The following is a 27,242-nucleotide window of genomic DNA, read 5'->3' as shown; positions in this document are numbered from 1 at the left end:
CTTACCTCCCAATTTCCTGTGACAGGTTTCCATACTTGGAACATCGCTAGACTCCCCCTGGCCCTACCAGCCCCCCTTCCCTTCCCTCTTCCATGCCGGCCCCGTCTTCACCCCTCTTACCTGTACCGGTGCGGTAGATCTTCGATGTCCCCTGTCCTTTTCAGCATCAACGTAAACTTGTTTGATTATATCCCTCTGCTCTTCTTATCAAAGCTCTACATTTGACCAATCCTTCCACCAATCCTAATATTGCTCTGTTACCCTGAGAGCAAATCTTTTACTAACATGTGTTTTATACCCCTGCTATCCTATTTGATATTTGTTTAGTCATGTAGTATAAACCTATTATGTAAATTTGTCATAGTTGAAACAAATTAATAGTAGATCATATTATTGTTTGATCTTTTCTAGTTTGGAGATTGGTATAATTTTTGTAGATTGGTGGTGAGGGTGATAGTTTCTACTGCGAAATATCAAATGGGCTTGTGAGATGATGTTCTGCTATTTTAATAATGTGTCAGTAATATTAGTCAGTACTTATCTGAATACGATATAAATGTTAAATTCAATTCTGTGATAGCATTCACGTAACTTGGAAACTTTATTACGAGGAATCATAAGGGAAAAGATCAAATTTACCCTTGTTTCAATGGGCTCTCTACCAGAGATGTTGGATAACTCCCCCTTTCAAATCCCTCCCCCAATATACATTATGTTGTGTATTTCACTTCTTTTTTAATCCTGTATGTAAATAAAGTCATTCCTCGTCATGCTTACAGCTATATATGACGCTTGACTGCCTCATCAAGATCTTTTTAGATTTTTCTTCGTATCTCTCTACATTATATGCTGGTCAATCTTCATTGATGTACCAGGTTTAAAAACCATTGTCATATTTTACAATAGATTATATCGCGTTGGATCGAGAAAGGGCCGATGACGTGATCGTAAACTTTTCAGATATATATATACGTTGTATATGTATCATCCTCTTCTGCTTCCTTTGTTCCAAACGTATCTTTCCAATCTGTCGGATTTGTCTCTGCCTGAATCTGTCTTTACCCCCACCCCCCCACCTTAACCCCGCCCCATCCAACCATCCCTCTTTGTTTCCCAACATGAGCCACATATATACAGACCTGAGGTTTAAGGTTTCTGATGGTTATCATTTCACATGACAGAGTTTGAGTGTATGATTTTTTTGATAGTACACATCAGAATGAGTAACCCATGATATCTTTGCTTCTTTGTTTTGAAGCTTTGTAGATTACAACTTTACGATTGAGTGTTAACCCTGTGCCCCAATGCCCCCCTCCATCTTTAGCTGAATACTGTATATTCCAAGTATTTACAAGGTTTTTTATTTCATTAATTTCACAAGTCGAATGCGCTTGATGAATTTAACAAGGAAATTTTTAACTCTGATCTCAACGTGAATGCAAACTGCACATGTAAATTTTTCCGTTCATTACTTTACTCCATGATGGCGAATTTAACTACTCCTGAAATTGTCGGGAAGTCCCGATTCACAAGAGATTAAACTTGCTAAATATATGGTGTATACAGTACATCAGGCCCATATATGCACATTGATGGGCCAAGTCATGTGTGTGATATCAGATAGTATCTCTGAGAAGCTAGCAGCTTGTGAAAAAAGTTTAACCTTTTCATTCCTTTTCTCTTCTGTGATTTGATAACTGACTGTGTCTACTTGGCATACACATGTACAGGGCATGCAAAGGGCTTGTGAAGATACAGAGGCTGGGGAATTTAGTGAGGCAACCATGATTGGTTGGACAGGGTCTTGTCACAAATTTCAATTTGATGACAACCATTTTTTTGAGGGGGGGGGGGGGGAGGGAGGGGGTGTTTTTTGTGTGTTGGGAGTGATTTTCAGGAGAAAACAATGACTTTGCAGTATTTATGTCATGTTTTATTGCACACTTCTCATGATTAAACATGCACTAGGCAACTTACTGGCACCAAAAGAACAGGGATGATAATCAAATGTGTCTGTCGAAACAAGAATACTGCTCTAACTGCATCCATTTTTGTTTTCTTGTTTTTCTCCCCCCCCCCCCCACTTTTTGGTCTCTCCTTATCTGCCTCTATGTTTAAAATTCTCCAATCTTTGTCTTTTCTCTGTTTTGTTTTCTTGGACTTACACGCTGTATCCTTTCTCCTGCTTTTGCTACTCTCAATTTGTCTCTCTCTGCCTTCGCCCCACCCCCTCCCCCTACTCTCTATGTGTCCTCTCATGATCCTCTGCTCTCTCTGCCGTTCTCTGCCTATTTCCCGCACTTCCCCCCAAACCTTTTCCTCCATATCATGTCTTGATATCAACTCTCTCTTGCCTAATTTCTATTTCTGCTCGTGTGCTCCCATCGTTTTCCTCTTACCTGTCATTTTTTTTTCTTCTTTTCTTTTTTTGTGGTTTGTTACTCACTTTTTCGTTTCCACCTCTGGTTCTTTTGCTTGTCTTTGTCTGCGTATGTTTGACGTACGTCCTCTGTCTGTCTATCGGTATACCCTGTTGTCATTTTTCTTTTCCCTCTTCTTCTCTCTCTCGCCCCCCCTTCCCCCCCCCCCCCCATCTATCTGTTCTTCCTCCACTGGGGGGTTTTTCACTTCCCGTTCCGCCCTGCAGCTGGGACGTTTTCCACGGGTGCGATGCAGGGCGCGCAGCAGGCAGTGACTACAGGCACCGCTCACCAGGGACACCAGCCTCCACTGGTAAGTCGGTCGGCGCTCGCTCACATATAGAATGCTCTGCTGATTTTGTTACCCTAAAACCTGTCCAAAAGAACTTAAAGGGATAGTATAGTATTAGTTCAGATGAGGATTCAGCTTCTTACTCTTTGCGAGATACTTTATAAAATGTTAAACAGCATACAATTCTGAGAGGAATCCGTAGTTTATTTGATGAAAAACAGCTTTGAAATGGCTGAGGTATCCAAAAACAAAGTAAAACAAAATGATCCTAATGAAAGATGGGTCCCACCTTTTATTAGGATTGCTTTGTTTTGGATATTTCGGCCACTTCAAAACTAATTTTCATAAATAAACTTTTCATTCCTCTTAGAATTATATGCTCTTTCATATTTCATTAAAGATTTCTCAATTATCTCACAAAAAAAAAGAAAAAAAAATGTTGGAAACTTGAAGCCCCATCACAACCAAAACTATACCATCACTTTAAGGATTTGTACTAACATGCACAACAACAGCAAACACAATGACAGGCTCAGAGAGAGAGAGAGAGAGACAGACAGACAGACAGATAGACAGAGAAGGTAGACAGATGTAGAAAACTTGACATCATTAATCTTCTTGCCACCATTTGTCTTACGAAGTGGATTTTGATGACTTTAGTTTCATCTCACTCGCCCCTAATTACTGGTCCTTGAAACGATGGGCGTGTTATAGTTGTCTCGTCAGGATTATCTGTTTCGTTCGTTGTGTGTTCGTTCATTTCTTTTACTTTCATCAGGGCTCTAGAGCTCCACCGCCCTGACCCCTGTATTAAAACAACAGTCATATGCAGTATATTTCCAGTGATGATGAGTGCTGATGTGGATTTGGATGACTTTAGTTTCATCTCAGTTGCAGTGATTTTGTGCATCCTGTGGACAGGTTGTTTTCCTAATTTGTGATTACGTATGTAGTGCAAAATTAATGTTACTGCTTATTAAAAAAACAAAAACAACTATTCATTGATTTTGATAATGCCTTTTTTTATGTGTAGCATATTTTTCGATCTGTGATACTGAGAATGAAATGTTAATTGGTCAGTGTGTTGATTATCTACGGATGTACAGATGTACTGATCATCAAAAAAAAGATAAAGAAAAGGAGAGAGAAAGAGATAATTTTGTGTTGATAGCAGGGACATGACATTAATGGGGTCTAACAGGAAACAGTTTCCCAAGTTAAGTGCCAGTAATTATATTTATCTGCTGTGTGTTTTGAGTGCCAGACAGCTTTCGGAATAAACACCATACAGCTTTCCGAATGCTCTGCTTGATATGCAAAAACGATTAATCATCAGTATGGAGGTTTTGTTCATTCCGCTCAATGGATCTTTGTATCATCTGCATTGTTTGTTTTGTTTGGTATTGGACATCTAAATGTGCAGAAGGGCGCTCGCTTTTTAATCAGAAAAAAAGTAATTGAGCAGGGATGAAACGTACAGGTACTTCACTTGTGAATGAACTGATCATGTTGCAATTCAGGCTCTGCAGTGACCACCTCAAAGCTGACTTAAAATTTTGCCTTGAATCTTTGATAATTCATGCAAAAGCAACTAAACAAGCAATGGAGCAAGCAATAACTGGATTGCAACAGAAACAAGTGTCACAGTATCTGAACGTTATACTGGAATGACAGCACAGGTAGATTTGGAGGGGATTTGGTGGGGTGGGGAGGGGGGGGGGAGAGAAATGGCAGCAAATTTGTCAGAGATGTCCAAATGAAAAGAAAAAAAAATATGGAAGTGAGTGCCTGTTGCCTTGGAGATGAGCCAAGGTACCATCCTGCAAACTCCAAATTTTTGAAAGGAAATGATGTCACTTTTAAATGCTCCTGATTAGAGAGAAAGGGAGAGAGAGAGATCTATGGAGATATGATAGAGAAGAGATTGACAGAGAGAGAGAGAGAGGGAGGTCGAGAGCTATATACTCAGTAGGTAGAGAGAGGGAGAAAGTGTGAGAGCAAGCACAAGGGTAGAAGTGCACCAGCGCCTGTGGTAGAAATGCCAGTGTACAGTGTATGTGTATATGTTAGCCGAGATAGGAGTGGATAATGACAGAGCAGAAGTTGAACTCCGTGGACTGCGGAGCAGAGGGATGACACGTGAGTATGACAGCAGGTGTGCACTAATTTGTGTGTGTTTGTGTCTGTGTGTCTGTGTGTCTGTGTGTCTGTCTGTCTGTTTCTGTTGCTGTATGTATGAGTTGGAATGGTGGGGGGGGGGGGGCAGACGATATGGCTCAAAGGGTTGTGGGTCATTCTGTCGCTTCATAGGAATGCTATCCGACAGACCTGGCAGTTGAATCATATATGTCAACCCATCATGCCTCCTACACTTCAGGCTACTTTTGTGCTCTCAACATACCCCTTTGGTACTTTGATGTCAATAAGTGATTTTCTGGAGATGATGCCGTCTGTCGTCAAAAACCACACTTCGTATGTATACCTTCAACCTGAAGCATATGTCTATTGTACATTTGTATATGCAGGTAGGATGCAACGTTTTGTCGGAAATACATGTTTTTTGGGATTGGGAAAGTCACTTACATTTGTACTACCCAAAGTAGGGACATATGTTGAATGTGCAACATACAATAGGTTAAGTGTAAGTAAGCCTGTTGAACTAGAATAATGATAATAAGTTGGGTTAGAATAGATTATGCGTCACTGTTATTGCCTTCACCATGAAGTAAATATTGTATTGTTCGGTGAAAAATATATCAGCTGCATTCATTGAATGTGAAGAACTTCTGCTATCTCTGTTCCACAAAAAGGAAAAGATATGGGGATTGTGGCTAATATATGCATTTATGCGTGTAAATGTTTGTATGCGTGTCTCAGAAATATGCAGGACACTTTGTACGAAGTCCGAAATGAGTTGGCTCTATCAGGGCAAGAGTCATGCAGGCATTTCATGTCATGTACGAGGGAATTTTATCTGTCTACCATTCGTCTTTTGGCTCAGTTTACATACGAGTATCTGTCAAAACTATTAGCTGCTGATCAGATATTAATTTCTCTTCTACTGAAACTTACCCTTGTTGAGAGACACTCTGGTAGTATAGGTAAATTAGAAATTAATTGACCGCTATTTGTCGCGCAGCTTTCATATATCAAACCAGTATGTGACAGACTGTCACTACGTACAGCAATCCTTGCAAAATAGTCTCACTCATATTTTTTAGTGAGATGTGTGAAACTTTTAAATCTTGAAGAGTATGTAAGTTGAGTAGAGAAAAATGTGATACAGTGTATAAACCTTCAAGTGACTTTAATATATTCCTGGGCCTAAATTTCTTTTAATCATGTTGGTACTACAATACATTGATGTACAAGTGCAAAATTGGATGCAAGCATGACCACCTAAATCAACCAGAGTGTAACGGCGGTGGAATCATGTGTGTGTGTGAATTGTCCTGTCAGCTGCTACACATGTATGCTTAGATTGCCTTATTTGCGTGATAATTAAGACGGGACATAAATATCCTCCAGAGAAGGTTTTTTCCGTGTATAAATAGGCATGCAAGCCACCTGCCCATGGGTATGTTTCTAAGTTGGCAAGACTAGTCTATTCTAGGCTATTGGATCAAGCATGTCTCCACATCATTGTTTGAGAGCATGCGGCTATGATGGGTATGCACATGTACAAGTACACTGTGTGTTCTGGTTTTTAATAGGACCACTTTCTTTTGCTTTGTTTTTTTGTTGTTGATATCTCGACCATTTCAAAACCGATTTTCATCAAATAAACTTTGAATTTCTCTTTATTTCAATAGAATTGTATGCTCTTTCATACATTAATCATGAGTGGTTTCTGATTATCTCGCAAAAGTTAAATCTGAATCCCCATTTCAACCAAAACTATATCACCCCTTTAAATGCCCAAAGAGGTGAACCTTGGCCTTAGCATGACTTGTAATTGATCAAAATTGGATTATCCTAACCCACCAAAATTAGAAAAAAAGAAAATGGAAAAAAGAAATGATGGCAAATTGAATGTGCAGGAATGCTACCTTAAAAAAAAGGGCTTTGGAGTTAGGTCCCTATTCCAGCACACTGAACTCTTCCTTTATTTTGCTTGGGAAAAAAAAGAAGGTTGTAAAGCCCTGTGGCAACCATTATGAAGGGATTATCAGACTAACACATAACTTCCTGCACTCATTAACAGTACACCAATTATGAATGTGATTTAAAAGTACCTGGAGATTTCGTTTTCCCCAATTATCTGTTGGGTTTTAAAGCTCAATTTCACACAAAAGCATGGGTGGAGAATGTAGAAAAACAGACAAAAAGGTCTGCAAAAACACTATCAAAAGCTTCACTCAAACTTGATTTTAATGCCCCCAAACTTGAATTGTACAGTAGATAGGATAACCCTATCAGAAAACACTGATATCCATTAATGTCATCTGCTGTGTTAACCTACACGAGTTGTATTTAGACCTACAGGAAAATCAACCGGGACAATTTTTCCTTTTTTTATGGGTTTATGATGCAGAGTCAGATATTTTGATATCACTTAAACCCAACTGACTCTTTCCTTCTCAATTTAGAATAGGCAAATCAAAACAGAAGAGTTTCAGTTTCAATTTGTTTTATTTATCCACTTGTACAAATAAGAAATGTGATAGATCTACAACAATTTAACTACAATATGATATGACAATTCGATGATAACCGAATTTGCTCATAACATAGAAAGGCATTCAGGTACATGAAAGAAACAACATATATATTATGAATGTGTAAACATTGCATGTTTTTAGGTACAAGTAGAGGAGACCACTATTAAACAAAGTAAAACCATGTTTATTTATCTAATGCCGAGTTTGGAATTTTTAAGTGGCTGTTTGTGTGTGTGTGTGTGTGTGTGTGTGTGTGTGTGTGTGTGTGTGTGTGTTTTGGGGGGATAGGTTGTGTGTAGAAAACAAACACAGTTGAATTCACAATGAATCCATGAATGTCTGGTATTACAAACCATGAATGCTGTTGAAATGATATCTACCGTGTTCACTTGTATCCAATGTTGATGACTGCAGTGTGTGTGTTTGTTTGCCCCACACATCCTATATAGGCCCCTGACTGCACAGGGCTGCAGTAATTGATTGTAAAATTTGATTCCAATCTAACCTCACTAGCCACCTGTGTGGCGAGCAACATCACAGCCAGTCGTAGATCTTTTTTTTCTTTTTTTTTTTAAATGATGCAGGGGGCCTCACTGACGAGATAATTGATTGAAGAAGGATTTCAAGCGGGAGAGGTGTGAAAACTTGCTGTGAATTTAAAGGGGAGGTACTGTGCCAGCAGGTGTAGAGCCGGAAGAAAGAAGGCAGCATGACTGTGTATGTGCGAAAGGTCAAACTGCTGGATGGTGGTTTGTTGGAGGAGGAGATGGAAAGACTGTGTGAGTGGAGATGCAGATGCCTTTGGGCAGTGGAGGTGGAGATGGGGCAGTGGGGAGGGGGAGGGGGGCAAGTATTGCATAAGAGCAAGATCCATGCAAGCTGCAGCCACACCACAATCAGGAGTGGAATATATTGGTTTTGAATTGAGGCAGAGAAGGAGCGGCAGAATGAGGAAGTTGTTTAATTGAAGCGATGTACAAATCTCACTGTATTCCCTCTCTCTCCTTTGGTGTATCTTTGGTGCCCCCGATGTAGAACTCGGCCAAGCAGCCGGGCATGACCTCAGCTCAGCTGAACCTGATGACCAACATCCAGCAAGGGTTCACCGCCATGGAGGAAGCGAGAAACGACCTGGGCACGCGGGCGGAGATCCCGCCCCTTGGCTCTGACCAGGTGGGGTAACAATGAGCTCTAAAAACATTTTTATTTTGATCTTGGTTTCACTGTTGCTGTTGATGTAAAAAGTTATTTCTCAATCTCTAAACTCAATCCACCACCATCCCTCGAAAACCTCACAAACTTTACATTTTAAAGTACAGGTTTCCTTGATATGTTTACATAATTTTTATATCATTCTTTGTAAGATGAGGCATGTGAAGATAAAGACTTGCTTCTCTCGAAGCAACCTGAAAACTATTCTATCTTGAGTTCTTGTGTATAAACTTCAAAGGGGACTGAAAGCTGAATATTTGGTGGATCGAATGAAAATCAAAAATATCAGTAAAGTTTGAGGGAAGTCAGACAATCCGATAAAAAGTTGTGAATTTTCAATTTCAGTTACACTGTCACTGGAAGACTTCAGCAATTTGGAATGTCACCACAGGACAATCATATGAAAAAAAAAAAGTTAATTCCACAAAATGTAATATTTTGTGAAGGTACACATTCCTTCCATTTTTTAACTGAAATATGTTCTGTGTGATATCATTCCCCATGCCTTCTGAAAGAGGTACAGTATCAAAGCCAAGTGCTCTATATGCTAGAAAAATGTAAAATAATGTTGTTTTCTTAACATTCAGGCATCCATGCAGTGGCGACAGAACGCCATGGACGTCAACAAGCAGAACATCCAGTCCCAGCTGAGCGCCATGGCCGCGGCCACGGCGGGCATCATCAGCGAGACGTCAGGCAGCCCAGAGGACACCGACTATACCGCTGTCGGTTCCCACGTCACCACCATGTAAGCCACCTGCCCCCTGTCATTTCGTAAAGATCTTTATCAGATTCGATCTGAGCCTTATTTTCCTAAGAAAAAAAAGGAATGTGGTCTTTGGCAACCAACAAATTGAATGTATGTGTTTGTGCCCATGTGAGTGTCACCGCTTCGTTGATTGCCAAGCTTCTGCTCTTTTCTTTCCTGATTTTTTTTTTTCAATAAGATTTGTCTGTTTTGCCTTTTGGCTTGTTACCAGTTTCAAGTTTCGATACTATGGGCCAAGATTTTGTTTATTATGCCCACTGAGAAAAATACTGACATGTACACATATACCATAGCTACAAAAGCTCTTGATCTATATTTCAGTTTGTCATTCTTTGGAATCAGTTCTCTAAAGGAGAGTGAGCAGAAATTTTGAATGATTGCCTGGGGAAATGTCACCAAGACCCAAGACCATCCTTCCCACAATTTTGATTCCTTTCGATTACATAATGATTGAAAAAAAAAACTGTAAAGGGAAAGGGATGCATTGTACAAGAGATGTAATCTGCACTGACTTGCCATGAAAAAAAAAAGCAAACACATTTTTATGTTTGTATCTTTTTAAGTGTTTTGTTAGTGAGTGATAGCCATCAGCATCAATTGCAGCAATCCTATCGTCACTTTCGTGGAGTAGATCACTGAATATGTAAAAGACATGCCTTTTGCAAATCATTGTTAGTAACATGAATTTCCAGTGAAAGATTAAGGGCCCATCGTTGCCAAAATAGTTGCGTGTTATTCTGAGCATTTCATGTTGGATTGTTGGTCATTTGATATATGATATCCACAGAAGAAGTAATGCTGATCTCAGAGAGAGATTCCAGACAGAAGGAGGATACCACATGTAATCAGAAGATCTAATACAGTTGTTATATGCCCTGAAGCAGAGAGCCAGTGAGACCTTGGATTTTGCTCATTGAATCTTAATGCCTATCTCCATCTTCAAGTTGATTATCATTGAGACATGAAAGATTTCCAAGGGAGAGTTTTCACCGGTTTAATTAGTATCCATCTACAGAAGGCCAGCACAAGAATGATGTGACTTCTTGTTGTTGTGTTATTTTATACTTTTTTTTTTGTAATTTATCACCAGTAAAAATACCCTCCCCCCCCCAAAAAAGGAAAAATGACAATAATAATCCATCCTCTATTTGCAGCTCTTCCAACCTGACTGAGATGACCAAGGGGGTGAAGATGCTTGCCGCCCTCTTGGGCAACGAACAGGACAGTGAGAAGCTGCTGGGGGCCGCCAGGAATCTCATGGATGCCTTCTCCGATCTCCTCAAGTGCGCCCAGCCAGACAGTCAAGAGGTACATTGTACAATGTACAGTCGGGAGTCATGGCAACGAGCACTGTGCGAGAAGCGCAAGCTGCGTAATGAAATCCTGATTTACTCTTGATACACGTACAGTGTAGCTTGCTGTGGGGAAAGTAATCTTATTGTTCCCCCCCCCCATCTTGTGTGGAAAAAATGGTTGATCTTGTGCCATTTGAGCCCGTGAAACTGACAGGTTATCAGATGAAGGAAAGGATAGCTGTTGGTGTGAACACCTTTGCCAAAAGCAAAATGATGGGAGATTACAATTGAAAGAAGTTTTTTAGTTCACATTTTGTAAAGTTTTGCCATAGATAAAGTTTTTGACTACACAGTTGTGCAGATTTCTTCAGACCGAGGCTAATTTTGCTGTAGGTAGGGAAGTTATGAATCCTGTAGTGCTCTAGGAGGGTTTCTCCAATCAGAAAAGCCTTAGTGAAGTACACTGTATGTAAAGTATCACATTCATTCTGTCTATCAAAGATACAACAACAAAATTGTCTTGAGTGTTCGCATATTAAGGAAAGCAAACTTATAAAATTGCTTATCTCTCTTTCTTCAAATATGCATGTCACCAGAATATCAGATACAATGTAGCTTTGAGTTCAATCTGCATGACCTGTACTTTCAGCGTGTGCAGTGTCAATGACATGTCTTATCATGTCTGAATTTACTTATTCTGTAATGCACATAATATATGAATCCATGCTACATTGTTCATGTACCTGAAAGATGTCACAATAATGTTAACTTCTACAATGATGCCGTTCTTCCCTGTCACAGCCACGCCAGAACCTGCTGGGTGCCGCAAACCGTGTCGGCGAGACCCAGAATGCACTGCTGCGGTGCATGGGCACCACTGGAGATGTGGATCCAGGATTCCAGGTGAATTGATTTGATTTTGATTTTGATTTTTGGATTTGGGTTGGAATTTGCTGTCTCATATGATCAGAAGAGTAAAGAGTGAGTGCACAGTGACATAAATGTGAATGGAAGAGAAAAGATTAGTGTACAGAGGTCTGTTACACTGTGTGATTGCAGGATCATGATTAGGTGTGGAGCTTCAAACAGAAAGGACTTGGAACTAGGAAATAATCGGTTAGATTGTTCAACTGGAATGCAATAAGAATTGGTTTACATTGTATGTTAGGTGTTGAATGAAACATTGGAGAATGTATTCATCATTTTCTTTATGTGTCAGGTGTTTCAAAGTTAATTTTGAGGTCAAATTCTGTCACTACTCTCTGAGATTGTCAGACTGGATTGCAATATTGATGCAACTGAAGTGTTGAATAAAGCAATAGGGAAATCAATTCATTCAATATTTGCTTTTTATTTTGAGTGTTTGGAATTCTGAGATGTTAATTTCAATGTCAATTTTCTGTCTCTTCAGGATGCTCTCCTGGCCCTGGCCAAGGCCGTTGCCAACGCCACTGCTTCCCTGGTGCTGAAGGCTAAGAATGTGGCCAGCAAGACCGAGGACTCCGAACAACAGAGTAGGGTCATCGGCTCAGCCACGCAGTGCGCCCTCAACACCTCACAGCTTGTAGCTTGCACGAAGGTATGTTAGTAGTATCCCGCCTCTGCTATTCAATTTTCTATTCGGTTGGTCGAAACTTATGTCCAGTCAGTGACAAGGCCACACATTGATACAACAGAGAAAAAGAAATCAAACAGTTTTTGTTCTGGCAAAGAAGTACATATGTAGTGCAGCACGCACTACACATTACAAGAACCTAAAGTATATGTTTTGCACAGTGCTGGAGAAGGGCTTATATGTACAAGTGTATTCTTCGATGGAAAACAGCTTACGGTTGTCTCACCTCTGCATTAATCAAAATAATTGTATTCATTTTATCAAACAACATTATATATTCAATATGTATATGTACCCTGTATTATTTGTTTGTCTATCACATGATTACTTTCTCATTGATATTATATCGTTGTTGTTAACATTAACATTTATTGTGAAATAAATGCAAAAAAAGTATCTGCAAATGAACATGTAGAGCTAGTAACATTTAGTGGGCATGTCTCCCCAGACTTGAGATGCAAACTTGAATCGACATGACTGTGAAGCTATGAGAACTGCTTTGTCCAGGGCCCCATTTCATGAAAGATGTTATGATAGCTACTCTTGCTGGAATGGCAACTTGCAATAGCAACAGCCAATCAGGAAGCTGGATTCTTGTCGTTACCATGACAATTGCCATTCCAGCAAGAGTTGCTATCATATCAACTCTATATGAAATGGGGCCCAGATGTGCTTCTTTATTCATACCTCTCTACAAGATCAATAAAATTTGAGGGGTGATTTTTATGTTTTTGGTGTGCCATAGATCATTATTCCATTCAAATTCAGTTGCATTCTCTGAGCGTAAATACATTAGCTTGTTTTCAGATGCCACATGCAATGCCGTACTCATCCACAGTGCCCGTCATCACTCTATAAAGGTCATGAAGTTTAACAAAATACGGAATGTTTACAGAAAACAAAACTAAACAATCCAAAAACCTCCAGAAAAAGGAGATAGATATGCTGAGATCCTTTTATTGAGAGAGTCACAAATGAAAAGGGGTAGTCGATTCTTTTCTGTTGTGTGGTGTTTCCCCCTGAAAGCATTATGTGAATGTTCTGTTATAGGGCAAGTCGCATGTACCCTTTGTTGGTATTAATCACATGACTTTACCCCCCTCTTGCCAGGTTATCGCGCCCACCATCAGCAGCCCAGCTTGCCAGGAGCAGCTGGTGGAGGCGGCCAAACTCGTGGCCAAGTCTGTCGAGAATGTGGTGGATGCCTCACGGGTGAGGACCAGAGGGGACTCCGTGGGGGGAAGGGGGAAAAGAGGGAGGGGGGTAGAGCAGGTGTAGATATGGTGGTGTGTAACCATGGTGAAGGTGATGTCAGATGGAGGTGGGGTGGTGGTAGGGGGGGAGGAGGGTAATGATTAGGGGATCACTTTGTTGTGCCTCTCCCCTGAAAGATGACAGAGCCATGATCCCTTTCATGTTGGCGTGATATTTGCCCTTTTGCTGTATCTCCCATCAGATAATAAGCGTCTCATGATTGTGAAAACACAGGGCTAGGACTCAGCATTACGATATGCTAAAGCAATTTGATGTGTGTACATTTGACATGTTTCACGTATCTAAAGACAAGTTTTTCTGTGTTTATTTCACATTGAAAACTAGCAACATGTGTGTTACAGTGTTAGAATTGTAATCGGTTTGATATGTATTTTCAAATGTACATAATAGTCCTAAGGCACTCAGAATTTGTGTACATATCCTTGTCAGAATTCTGCATAGTGTAAACTTTGAATCAAATTTAAAGCTAGATTTTGAAAATGATCGATTTAACTTTGTTTAAATAACTTAAAACAATCCTCATAAAAGTTTGATTTTTGTAGCTTAAGATTTCCAGTAATGAAGCCTACTCTGAGCATATTGCCGATGGCCACAATATTGAAAAAAGATATTGATATCCACTTGATGACTGCTAGTGTGTATGAATCAAAGTGAATACTCTTGCATGCCAAAACGAAAAAGCAAGTGAAGCATGGAATTCACTTGAGAAGATTCCCCTGACTCCCCCTTGCAGCAAGCCACCGATGACGAAAACCTGCTCCAGGACCTCGGGGAGGCGGCCACGGCTGTCACCAAGGCGCTCAACAACCTGCTGCAGCACGTCAAGCAGGGCACGGGCAGCCACCGTGCCCAGCCGCTCTACGACGAGGCCTGCGACCGCATTGTCACCGCCACCGACAAGCTCTTCAGCAGCGTGGGCAACGCGGCCGAGATGGTCAAGCAGGCCAAACTCCTGGCTATGGTGAGTCCTTGGGTCGTCCAGGCTTGTGGTCAGTTCGATGTTGTCTATGATATTGGAAACCACCAGCAAATGCTATGGTACATGAATGCACAAGGACATTGCACAGATGGACATCTTTATGTAGTGTTTATATTAATTATGAATCAAATTTGGGGATGAATTATAAATCTATCGAGTTAGTGAGGATTGAATCATTTCATCCCAATCATGGCAGTTTTTGTTGCATAAAATGATTACTCACACTCGTCATGCCGCATTTATTTCTTGTCCAGAGGTACATTGTACACTGTACTTTATATACGTGTGAAATTTGTGCACGTTTGACTCACTGGCACAAAAAGAGGTGATTAATCAAAACCTACTCCAGCGTATTGTTGAAGGCCACAGAATTGTTTTTGGTCTACTTTCTTCCCTCTCTCTCTTTATCTCCACTCAGTGAGTGGTGACGTGAATACATCTTCGTAGTATGTCCTATTGTTTAGAAAGTCATTTCTGAGGCCATTATCCTAGTTGCTGTTGCTTATGATTATGGTCTTCTGTATTTCTGTTATATCTAGAGTTGCTTAGTTTGTCTTGTAAATGGCAGGTACACAGGATTATGTGTTTGCTTATATGCATGAAATGATGCGTACTTGTTTTCATTTTGCATTTTGCATTTTTACAGAATAATATACAAATATACTTGGCCTTGAGAGTTTCTTGTTAAAACTATGGGCAGAGGTGACTCCAAAAGTAGTACTATTCACTGAGGGGCGCAGCCCCGAAGTGAATAGTACTAGTTTGGAGTCACCGAGGCCCATAGTTTTAACAAGAAACTCGAAACTAGGCAAAGTATATTTGTTTTATATTTTGGATCAAAAATTTGAATAAAAAGTGAAAATCATTATAGGCTTAGCCTAACCCCGGGACGCTCCGTGTACACAGTTACACTGCAACACTGCGTGTTGGGGCTGGTCGCAGTTAGGCTTAGCCGCACTGCGGCGGCAGCACAGCGCCTGCAATACGCAACAGTGCGAGAGACCGGAAATTGAAAAACGTAGCAGCCGTGGCACCGCCAGAGTTGCCCGTCGCATGTATCCAAGCGCTCGTATGGCCGCTGCAAACCTGAACACTAGAATTCGGGACCGGACGTGGACGGACCACGTACACTTGATTGTAAAGAAGAGTGATTGTGACATCATTTTGCAAATAGTATATACTATTTGCAAAATGTCGTCATAAAAGTGACATCATTTTGCAAATAGTACTTCATGGAGTGTCAAACACACCAACACTCTAAAATAGTTCAAAATACCTATAATCACGTGAAGCTCTTTTAACCAATCAATGGAAGACAAATTTTTGATCCAAAATATAATGTTGGATATTTGAATTGATAATTTATGTGATTCAACTGTAAGATCAAATAATATTGTGCTCAAGTAGTTCGTTGAATTGACTTTGTATCACATTTGTGTATGAAAAAGAAATTCAGATATATAATAAAGTCAATACGATACAATACAATACAATACAATACAATACAATACAATACAATGCAATGCAATGCAATGCAATGCAATGCAATGCAATGCAATACAATACAATACAATACAATACAATACAATACAATACAATACAATACAATACAATACAATACAATACAATACAATACAATACAATACAATACAATACAATACAATTAAAAGTTATTGATGTCAGCTTGAAGACTCAAATATGTATGAGTTGAAGTGAGCTTCTTTTTTTTTTTTGCCAAATGATTTGCATGGGACAAAGTGAAGCATTCAATTCACTTGAGAAGATTTACCTGATGATGACACTTCTCCCTCACACCCCCTTCCCCCTTCCCCCTTCCCTCGCCCCTCGCCCCTCCCGTTCCCTCCTCCAGGCAACGTCCCAGCTGGTGAATGCCATCAAGGGCGAGGCGGAGGATGTGGAGGGCGACTCCCAGAAGAGGCTCCTCGGGGCTGCCAAGCAGCTGGCCGATGCCACAGCTAGGATGGTTGAAGCTGCCAAGGTTTGTTTTGCCCTTTTTTGTGATTGGGGGGTTTTCGTAAATAAATGTTTTATTCATTTATTTAAAAAAAAATTTGTCTCCTCTCGCATGCCTCCGTCGATTAAGATCAAGCAATACTTTTAAAGCTGTTATTTTCACATACAGATATTTCTGCAATAGAGGAGGTCACAAAACATTTTCATATGATATTGTTTTGCAAACTCACACCAAGGCTATCTTAAGTGAAAGAACGCCAGTTCGTAAATTTAATGCGATCAGGTGGAGTTATTTATGTGTGTTGTCAAATTTGCAAAAATTGAACCCTCACAGAAATAAGAGCTTTTACACTAGCTTCAAATGAAGGTCTTCTGCATTTTTTTTTCTCTTGTCTTTTGCCATGTGTTCAATCTCCCACATATTTCTCTCTCTCAAGATCATGTATTCATGTTTATACAAGTGAATTGATTGATGTTGTGGGATCACACTTTTTTACATTCTCTTTTCATTATGCATCAGAGAATGTATGTTGCTCATGTTTGACTGTTTGGAAAAGAATTCAGAAATAAAAGGGAATCAAATCAAATCAAATCAAGTTTGGTGTAACATCCTACCGCTTATGAATGTGGTCAAGGTGTTGATCGTTCTCTGTATCTCCCGTACTACATTTGCATTTAACATTCAGTCTGATTCTACATATATTCATGTAGAAAACCGTGTCTTTTTCCTCTTCCCCCCCCCCCCCCACTTTGATTTGAACTTTGAACTTGAGAATGAACAAATGAATGAATGATTATTATTTGCATACATTTAATGAATGTCATCCCTTTGGCTGGAGCCATGAGAACTGTAAAGCTTTCCACAGGCATTACTGTAAAAGTGGAAATTCTCACAGTTTTGAAATGTTTGTGTATTTTGCGCGACCAGAAATTACTCACGAAAATAAAAGCAGGCAAATATTTTTGCATGTCATATGTTCCAACAGTTGATGTCTTGATTCCGCAGAATTAACAACATATGAAACTCATCTTACCTGGTCCAGCGAAAAAAAATTACTTGTGTGAAAATACCCATTTTTACAGTACCCAATGCTTGTCATACAGGGCACCATGCTATTAAATTGTAGACATAATACAATGTTTACCTACCCCCCCCCCCCCCCAAGAAGAAAGAAGAAGAAAAAAAAAACTTCAAGGTAAATAGAATGACTTGATATTGGATGTGAAATTGTTTTGACAGTGTGTTGTTCCGCCTACTCCCACAGTTATGCGCTGGCAGCCCCAATGATCCAGTACAGCAGCAGCGCCTGCGTGATGCGGCTGAAGAACTGCGTGCTGCCACCAACGCTGCAGCGAACAACGCCCTCAAGAAGAAGCTCATCATCAAGCTCGAGGTAGGACAGTGCTGTTGCTTTTTATTTTCCTGGTTGTAGAGACTTTAGATTTGACTCCATCCTAGAGCACTATAGTACAATGTTGTTCAGCGGAATTAATGTAATAGTGGCATTAAAGGGATAGATACATCTCACAAATATGTGACATTGATATAATGTATGTAGAAAAAGAATGGTTACTTTTGATTATAAAACACAATTATGACAAGTACCTTATTATTACTGTTACATCCACTTTGAAAGCAATGTGATGCATCACCTTTATGAAAGTGATACACATTTTATCGGTTATTATCATTTTTATCATCATTTTTTCATTTATCAGTGTAGTGCAAGTAAGCACATTGAATTAAGATAGCTGTATGGTTTCTGTCAAGTTACATTTTGTGTCTTTTAATTGTTAGATATCAAATAATACCTCAGTGTGTGGCATGGACTTTTTTCCATGGTTAGGGAGGAGGATGTTTGTGCTGTAGACCAGGGGCCCATTTCAAAAGAGGTTGGCAATTATCTAAGGTTGCAATGATTGCATTTGCTATGGTAACAGCCAAAAGAGAACCAATCATCAGGGAGATTCTTAAAGTTGTTGCTATGGTCGATGGAATTATTGTAAACATCAATGGGAACTGGAAAGGCGTAGAATTGCTACAGACTGTTTAAGAACACACCACCGTCCTCAATCTCAAATGATAACTGGCATTTTTGTGTGATGTTTCTTTCCTATTGGGGCAGTGATTTAGTTTTCTTCATGATTTGTTCACCATTCTGCCCCATCATACTCCTCTCCCCGCAGACCTGCGCCAAGCAAGCCGCTGCCCTGGCAACCCAGACCATCTCCGCCGCCCAGGGGGCGGGCCCAACCAACAGCAACTCAGCTGCCCAGCAGGCACTCGTGGATGAGTGCAAGGTGAGAGGAAGGGATGGGAGGAGACGCCACCGGTGGGAGACGTGGGGGAGACGGAAAGACTGTGGCTATATGGGCTGAGGAGAAATGCTGCAGAGTCACTTAAAGAAGAAATCCACTCCAAAATTCATCAATCTCATAAGAAAGAAGGAAAAAAAATTGCCTGCAGAACAGTGTAAAAAATGATCAAAATCGTATAAGAAATAAGGAAGTTATGACATTCTGAAATTTCCGTATTTTTTGCAAAACACTTCTTGACCAGTCATTATGACTATTCAAATCAGCAAGTTGATGATGTCATGCTCAAACATTGTTTCTTATTCATTTCATAAACAGAAATGAGAAAAATCTCATATTTCAGCTGTATAAATTATGGAACTTGCCTTTGATAAAAGCACCCAAAATAAAAAACAAACGAACAAATGTTACCTCTAATATCTTCATATGGAAATTTCCCCTTACGTGTATTAGCTAAAAAAGAAAAAGTTCTTAATTTCATATACAACTTACATGCAAAATTGTGAGAGCATGACATCATCAACCCGCTCATTTGAGTATTCATCAGGACTAGTCAAGTAATATTTTTCGAAAAAATGTGAAATGTCAAAATGCCACATCTTTCTTTATATCTCTTTTCTGATTTTTGTCATTTTGGAACGTTCTGCAGGGAATTTTCTTCTCTTTCTTTTGGAGTTTATTCATTTTTGGGGTAGATTTTCTCTTTAAAGCTAAAACATACAAGATGTAGTTCTCAGAAAGGATCAAAATTCATCTTCCATCATTTGGAATGTGCTCGCAGTGTATCAGAAGACTCACCAAGATACGTGTGTGGCTGGTTGATGCGATTTGCTAGGATAATGAGGTGTTTTGGAGTATTTTGAGATCATTATAAAAGTCAGTGTACTTGACTTTTCCTGAAGTGCCCTCCCATTCAGTACTTGGTAGGATGAAAGCTGATTGTTTGTGATGATCTAAACAGTGTTCTAGCAGTAGTATTGTATTGCATGTAGCTAACCAGCTGTGAATGCGATTCACTCTTGCACAATGGATGTTTCTGCTGCAGTGGTCTGATATACTGTAATCAATGTAATTGATCCCGTAAAACACCACGTAGCATCAAAATAGGATTGCTCTGAGATTGTGCTGCTTCGGGCGTATTGCAGTCTCAGATCATTTGGTAATATATCACATTTTTGTCATGAGCCGACTGAAATCCTGTTATCACAGTGTTATTTCACACATTTCTCACGCATAGGTCTCCATTTTAGAGCAAAAATTGCCGGTTTCTGCAGTCATATGGGAACTATATATCACTTTAACCCCAGCGATGGTTGTCATGGCGATGACAGAGATGTGCTGAAGCCAGTTGTTGTTAGATTGGTGCTTGTGGTCGAATCAATGTCAAAGATAGCTCTTCGCATCATGACAGCATCATTTGGTGATAGACGTCAGAGGCAGAATAGTTGAGAATGACAGAGCCAAAAGACATACAGAGATAGATAGATAGATAGACGGATAGATAGCTGGATAGATAGACAGATAGATAGATGGATAGATAGACAGATGGAAAGAGAGTGAGGGAGAAGAGGGAAATAGATTGAGAGAGAGAGAAAGGGAGTGCAAGAAAGCAAATGGGTGTATCTTTGGTCAGCTTTGTGGATTTGAAATTTCTATTTTACTTTTCAAAACCTACCACCATGCACCGGTGGGATAAAAGGTCTACACATCACAAGATGTCTTCAGATGAGTTACATAAATGTAGCATAATTTGATTGCCAGCTTCATGTAAATTGTTGGGGTTTTTTTCTTCCTTTTTTTTTTTTTTTTTTTTAAGCAACCAGTCAGAATTTATAGTGTTGTGACTGTTGTGGTAGATTTTTTTAGGGGGCATTCTGCAGAATTTAGAAATCACTAGCTCATAACATGTGTGTGTTCGTCTTGTTCTCGTTGGCAGGTTGTAGCCGAGCATCTTCCAGCCCTGATCCACGGGGTTAGAGATTCCGTCAACCAACCAGACAGCTCCAGGGCCCAGATCAGCCTCATCAATGCTAGCCAGAACTTTGTCCAGGTATGCAGGGTCTCTGATGAAAAAGAACAAAACAAAACAGAACAAAACAGAAGAAAACACTTTTTGATAGTATGGTTATGTGATTAGAATAAAAGAAAAAAAAAATTAAAAGAAGAAAAAAAGAAATGCCAAACCTTTGCCAACTGAGAGGCATTATCATGTTCAAGTGGACAAAGGAGCATGCAAGCGAACAAATGTTTTGAATATCGTAATGTCATTATTGAGACACCAGTGAACATTTATATACACTCTCGCTTTCATCACACCTTGTAATGTATCTGCAAAGTTCATGGTAATATTGCAATATCTTTGTAAGAGGGAGAATTGATTCTGGAAGTTGATATATATGGTTTAATCTGTTTATGAAATGACAATTAGCTACAGTGTTCAATGAAAAACAACAACAACAACAAAAAAGAACCACTGGGTTTGCTTGATGTCCCATATGAAGAAATACTGGACATGGACAAGGAGGTTAAAAAAACAAGCTCTGTTCTCGGCTTGTGATTGTGTGAAATTGACTGAAATGATGCAGCAGTATGACTAGTGTACCAACTCCAGAAAATATGAGAATTTTCTGGAGTGTTTTTATTGTCATTCATAAATTGTGAAATTCATGATCGAAATTGATATTTAAGTGATGTCAATTTCCCCCTCCCGATACTCGCACAGCCCGGCACAAAGTTGGTGACCGCCTGCAAGCAAGCCCTCCCGACTGTCAACGACCCGGCCGCTGCCATGCAGCTCAACAACTGCCACAAGAACTTCAGCGCGGCCCTGGCAGAGCTCAAGAGTGTTGCATCCAAAGTAAGTCATGGGTTCTTGCAGCAATTTTTTATCTCGTTTTTTACAGATATTTCCCTCTTTTTCATTCAATTCTGGCTAAATCTGCTTGCCATGTAAGTCCTATGTCTTTCATGGGCATTCCTCATTTTTAATTAATTTTTTTTTTTTTTGTGACTCATATTGTGTATCTGCATCTTATATATCTCTTGGCGTAAAATAGGACATCATCCTTTCCTTTTGTCAAGGTTTTGCCATGCCAAATGTCTGCCATCATGGCAGGACACTGTGTGTGTGTGTCACATGGGAAAGAGTAGGCTAGGGTCCTCCTCTAGTGCTTCCGGCCAATAATTACCTGTAACACATTAAAGTCTAGATTTAATTGTCACCTTTGCCCCGTTGGAATTTCTGCACCCATTTTAGGTTGCTTCATTTGGCTAGGTGACGTCAAACTCGGCTAATTGCAGGAAGTTTGACCTAATTGTTTTGAATGATGCTTTGGTGTGTATACCGAGGGCAAGTGTTTATAGGAAATTGGGTGTAATTATGTTTGATGCTGTAATCAGGTGGAACAGCTCTTCAATGCATCGACCCTATTGGCTCCAAGGATTATTTGTGGTATTTATGAACCCATTTATAATATATAGATAGCAAGAGATAAATCTTAAAGGAGCCATCAAAGTTTGACTTACCGGCGCAACATACACGGAGAAATTTCAAGTGGGTGATGAGTTCTGACTTGAAAAGAAAAAGAAGTATGACATGAAAATGTTCAGCAATGAAAATAGAACAAAGTAGTATGAGGGAAAAAAGTATACTATTTGGATCTTGATTGTGCAAATAAGGCATTTGCTATGATTGCTGATGAGTGGTTAAGTGAGAAAGCTGGACACTGTTGTGTGCATGTGAAATTGAAATCATATTTGTCCCACATATTTACATCTGTGTTGGTATTTCTCAGCGTATAGAGAAGTATGCTGTCTCGAGCAAGTTTGTTTGATGCCGAATAAATTTTGCTGGTCCACATAGTAGAATGAAAAAAAAAACAACAATTTAGCCAATTCCTTTTGAGATGCCTCAATTGTCTTGCGAAAGCAATACTGGCACTCTAAAGTTGCCGTACATGAAACCATAATCCATGTGCCGTGTGCTGAATCCCTCTCCTCTCCCTTCTCCTCCTCCCTCCTCTATTAACCCCATCTCTCCCATCTATTACCCCCTTCCCCCAGGCCCAGGAGGCGTGTGGCGCCATGGAGATCGACAACGCACTCGAGATGATCCACAGCCTGGAGGACGAGCTTGACCAGGTCAAGCGAAACGCCCAGCAAGGGAACCTCCACCCGTTGCCCGGAGAGACGGTAAGGGTGCCACTGCGTGGTAACCATTTGCCATTTTTGGTTTTTGTGGTGATACTCTCACTTTTTTCATCTTACAGACTCGACGTGTTACACACACACACACACACACACACACACACACACTGTCACATCACATGCACACACTCACACAGCATTTCCCCTACATTGTATGTATGGTAGAACACACAGGTCTATCAAATGAAATCAGATATGACAGTGTTCATCGTCTGAACGGAGCAATTACGTGTATATCATCTCCTCTTCGATGATAACTGAGATTGGTTTGAAACAGTAACAACTCAAGGATATCTTGGAAATACACACCAGCTTTTATGTGGTCTTTTATATTATTCTCATACCCCCTATATTTTCTAACTTTGCATGATTGGATTGTTTGAGGTACTTGATTGTATATCAGCACAGAGTATATGCGTGCATGGAATCTGTGCATTGTCCCTGTTCTTGCAGTCAACTCAACCTAAATCTGGAACACTGATACAATCATAGCTTTAATTGTTGTGCTGTATGTGATGCAAAATACAGAGCTCTTTGTGTAATTTGAACAACAACAAAAAGAAAAAAAAATAGCAATTATCAGCAGCTGGTTTCATTTTTTCTTTTGCTATTTGTCTTATTCTATTTCTTTTTTATCACAAAAGAAGTAGAACAAATCCTTCACGGTGATTGCTTCTTGTCTTTTTTTTTTGGTCTTTTTTGTTCATTGAATGTGGTAACTTTTTTAGTTGTATGAGTGTAGGATAATCATGCTGAACCTTTGCTGTGTAAAAGCCAATATTTGTCTCACTTTTAAACTACCCCACCCCAGAAGAGAGGGGAGTGTTACAGATTTCAGGTCAAGGGTTGACTGTACTTCTCTAGCATTTTGCCGTCAGCATGTGAGTGCATTTTCCTAGCATCGTCAGATTAAAAAAAAAAAATGATTAAAGTTTATGCCTGTACTTTTTGTAAAGATATATGTACTTGCATTTCTGTCATGTAGCAGTTTTTTTCTAACACTGTTCTATTCTGTCAGGACCTGGCTGGGTGAGAGGTTTTTTTGCTTCTTTTCTTTTGTTTGTTTAATGTTTTCCTTTAAAGATAGTCAGAAGTACTATATGTACCTTTAAATCAGACAAACAGGGTTGTCCTGTGGTACAGTTTGCCAATGGAAGTTGTGCATGAATCGTGATATTTCCTTTAATGCACTGTATTTTTTTTTTTTTTTTGGGGGGGGGGCAAACAAATTAGTCAGTTGAGATAAATAGCATCATGAGCAAATTGTTTCCAAAGTAAACCGTGATCAGATGGATGAACATCAGGAAAACGGCTGCAATGGATACATTGATTATTAAATTGTGAATGATTTGATCTTACTATATGCTTCATGTTTGTCTTAATTGTTTGTTGTTTCATCTGTCTAAAACACTTACCCTGAAGTTGGCATGATGAAAAAATAGTTGGCTGTTGTTGATAATTTTGTCATGATTAGATTACACAAAACAAATTAACAACCCCCTCTGGTATACGTTTCTGACTGATTTAAGTCCTTGCTGTTGTAAACCTTATCCACTCCCATCCCACTTTCTGCCCACTTACAAAATGTATACAACTTACAAAATGTTCCCAATTCCAACAAAATATTCATTCACAAATTTTAAAAAAAATAACTGAAGATGTGTTTTTATTACCACAGTATATTCAGAGTAATTTTATTATCAGTTATTGTACTTGAATGTTGGCTCGACATGCTTTAGATTCTGGTGTAATTTATTAGAAGTGAATCTGCATAACATTGATATATTTGATTATTCCATACCTATGAAATATGTCATTGGTGAAGACACAAAATCTTGATGGTTTTGTTTTCACCAAATCTTGATGAATGCATGAAAACCATTAACCATTAAAAAAAAAAAAATTTCATGGCACATAAATACAGCACATGTATTGATTGAGAAAAGTTTGTGTTTATATGACACATTTTGTGATATACAGCAGAGTACAATGTGTTCAGATTAAGATGTTTGTTGAGGCCCCCAATACAGTGAGATGGACACTGTTGTGTCGGATTTTGATAATGTGCCCATTTCATGGAACTTTTCACACTGGAAGAAAATATTATGATATGCAGCGCTGCAAACAAAAGGGGAGGAGAGATTATCAAGAAGAATTTTGAAGTACATTGTACAATGCAGGAATATTTTCATGAATGTCACTGAAACCTCTGTCTATGCACATTTGAGAAGTCACCCAGAATGCATCAGGTACAGTGTACAAATGTATATTATATCTATTCCTTGAAGGTATCTTTTGTTGAATAAAGATATATTCAATTGCTACCACTACTCCAGTATTATTAGGACAATGAACCCCCTGATCCATAGCTCTCTGTCCTGTTTCAACTAACCAACTTATATATGTATAACTCTTTTCCCTTCCTCATGAATGAACCCTTCCCCTCTCTATCAAACTTCATCTTTGACCTGCATCAACCACCAAACATCACCTCACTCCCATTGCTCCTCCCCTCCCACCTCCCCCAAAATAGCCTGAGACCTGCGCCGCCCAGCTCAGCGCAACATCCAAGGGTGTTGGCGCGTCCATGGCGCAGCTGCTGACCGCAGCCGCCCAGGGTAATGAGAACTACACGGGCATGGCGGCCCGGGACACGGCCAACGCCCTCAAGAATCTGAAGGGGGCGGTGAGGGGCGTGGCAGCCAGCTCGGGCGATGCAGAGGTGCAGGAGAGCATCGTGGACCACGCCAAGGACGTGATGTACAAGTCAGCCAGCCTACTGGAGGAGGCTAAGAAGGCTCTGCAGAACCTGGACGACCCATCCAACCAGCAGCGACTGGCCCAGGTGGGTCACATTATTATATGACAACAGTGATACTGTAAAAGTGGATATTTTCGTGCGAGTAATTTTTCGCACTCGGCCAGGTAAGATGGATTTCACGTGATTTTAATTCTGTGGAATCAGGACATTAACTATTGGAATATATGGCATGCAAAAATATTTGCATGCTTTTATTTTTGCGCTAGCTTGTGGTTGCGCGAAATGCACAAAAGTTTCCACATGGCAAATATTTCCACTTTTACAGTATGGTCTTTTTTATCCAGGATAGTCCTATTGGATGGTAGCACTATGGGCAGTTTATGTACTTTGGGGTGGTTGCAGGCAATAGTTGCATTTATGCCTCATGATTTCATCCAATCGGAATTGAGGTTTCATCAAATGAGATATGTGAAGCCCACCATATCTCTCGTGCTGTAGGTTTCATGCCTGTATTAACCCATTGATGACAGGCCGATTTTGCTGCAACATGCATTTCCCATAGACGCATTCGCCGAGTATTCTCCGGACTCATCCTCAACGTGTTGAGATAAAGTAGTCCTCCTTTGGGCCTCATCACCCAACATTTACCAAGGGCACTGTGGATTGTTGTGAGAAAGATTACTAATAGGCATAAGTGAGCTGTGATTGATGAGGTTGAATTCCTCTACAAGATCCATCCCATCTTGAAGCAGAACATGCTTGTTTTCAAATTTGTCGAACTTACAAATTTATTCTCTACATTTAACAAACATTTCATATATTGAGTACAAAATAGTAAGATTTTCAATCAAGACAAAGCTCTTTTGATTTGGGGATTGAAAAGACACAAATTATTGTGCTTGGATACTCCCGCTTGCATAATTTTACTCACTGATGCTTTACACAGATGCTTTAAATAGTCAGAGATTTTAGGTGGATATGTGTATACAGGTATTTATTGCAGGGCCCTCGAGAGTAACAGTGTATATACCACTGATGGAGCTACCCTGGGTAAAGAATACTTAATAAATAGATAAATTATGATTAGATAAATAATATTATGAAGACTTCACTGGCAACCAGGTTGAAAGGGAACGATACGGAAGTATCAAAAATTATGATGAAGTGTAGTAAGAGATGTAAAGAGGGGCATTTGTCTGATAGCATTTCCTTTTCTCTTAAATGAGCAGTTATCAATTGATTGGAATCAGGTCTGTATTCATATTTTTTTTTTTCACAGCAGTGAGCAGCACATATATCATGGATTATTGCGTAAATGCAGTTATGTGAAATTGAATTTCACCCTTATCCATTCAGGGAAAGTTGGAGCATTGCTGGATGATAATTGCCATCGTTTCAGATGCTTGATTTTTTTGTCGTTGTTACGGTGATTACAATAATGGTATGATAATTTAAATGATAGTGATG

The 27,242-nt window shown here is 39.7% G+C and overlaps 1 protein-coding gene across 1 annotated transcript in view; it reads left to right on the top strand.

Moving 5' to 3' along the window:
* Positions 1 to 27,242, top strand: part of LOC139731760 (talin-1-like) — a 181,785-nt gene that overhangs the window by 86,533 nt on the left and 68,010 nt on the right. Inside the window, exons 15-29 of the mRNA XM_071642640.1 lie at positions 2,648 to 2,733; positions 8,409 to 8,546; positions 9,173 to 9,333; positions 10,509 to 10,662; positions 11,451 to 11,552; positions 12,061 to 12,228; positions 13,375 to 13,476; positions 14,273 to 14,500; positions 16,389 to 16,517; positions 17,758 to 17,886; positions 18,680 to 18,793; positions 20,745 to 20,858; positions 21,531 to 21,665; positions 22,871 to 22,999; positions 25,548 to 25,859. Coding sequence (XP_071498741.1) covers positions 2,648 to 2,733; positions 8,409 to 8,546; positions 9,173 to 9,333; positions 10,509 to 10,662; positions 11,451 to 11,552; positions 12,061 to 12,228; positions 13,375 to 13,476; positions 14,273 to 14,500; positions 16,389 to 16,517; positions 17,758 to 17,886; positions 18,680 to 18,793; positions 20,745 to 20,858; positions 21,531 to 21,665; positions 22,871 to 22,999; positions 25,548 to 25,859 — 2,201 coding nt within the window. The remainder of the gene's footprint in view (positions 1 to 2,647; positions 2,734 to 8,408; positions 8,547 to 9,172; positions 9,334 to 10,508; positions 10,663 to 11,450; positions 11,553 to 12,060; positions 12,229 to 13,374; positions 13,477 to 14,272; positions 14,501 to 16,388; positions 16,518 to 17,757; positions 17,887 to 18,679; positions 18,794 to 20,744; positions 20,859 to 21,530; positions 21,666 to 22,870; positions 23,000 to 25,547; positions 25,860 to 27,242) is intronic.

Source organism: Diadema antillarum, unplaced genomic scaffold (genome assembly GCF_040938485.1).
Source record: "Diadema antillarum isolate AM-2024a unplaced genomic scaffold, OU_Dant_1.0 seq00000384_RagTag, whole genome shotgun sequence".
Taxonomy (NCBI): Eukaryota; Metazoa; Echinodermata; class Echinoidea; order Diadematoida; family Diadematidae; genus Diadema; species Diadema antillarum.
The sequence above is the reverse complement of the archived record's forward strand: the minus strand, read 5'-3'. Positions and strand labels throughout refer to the sequence as shown.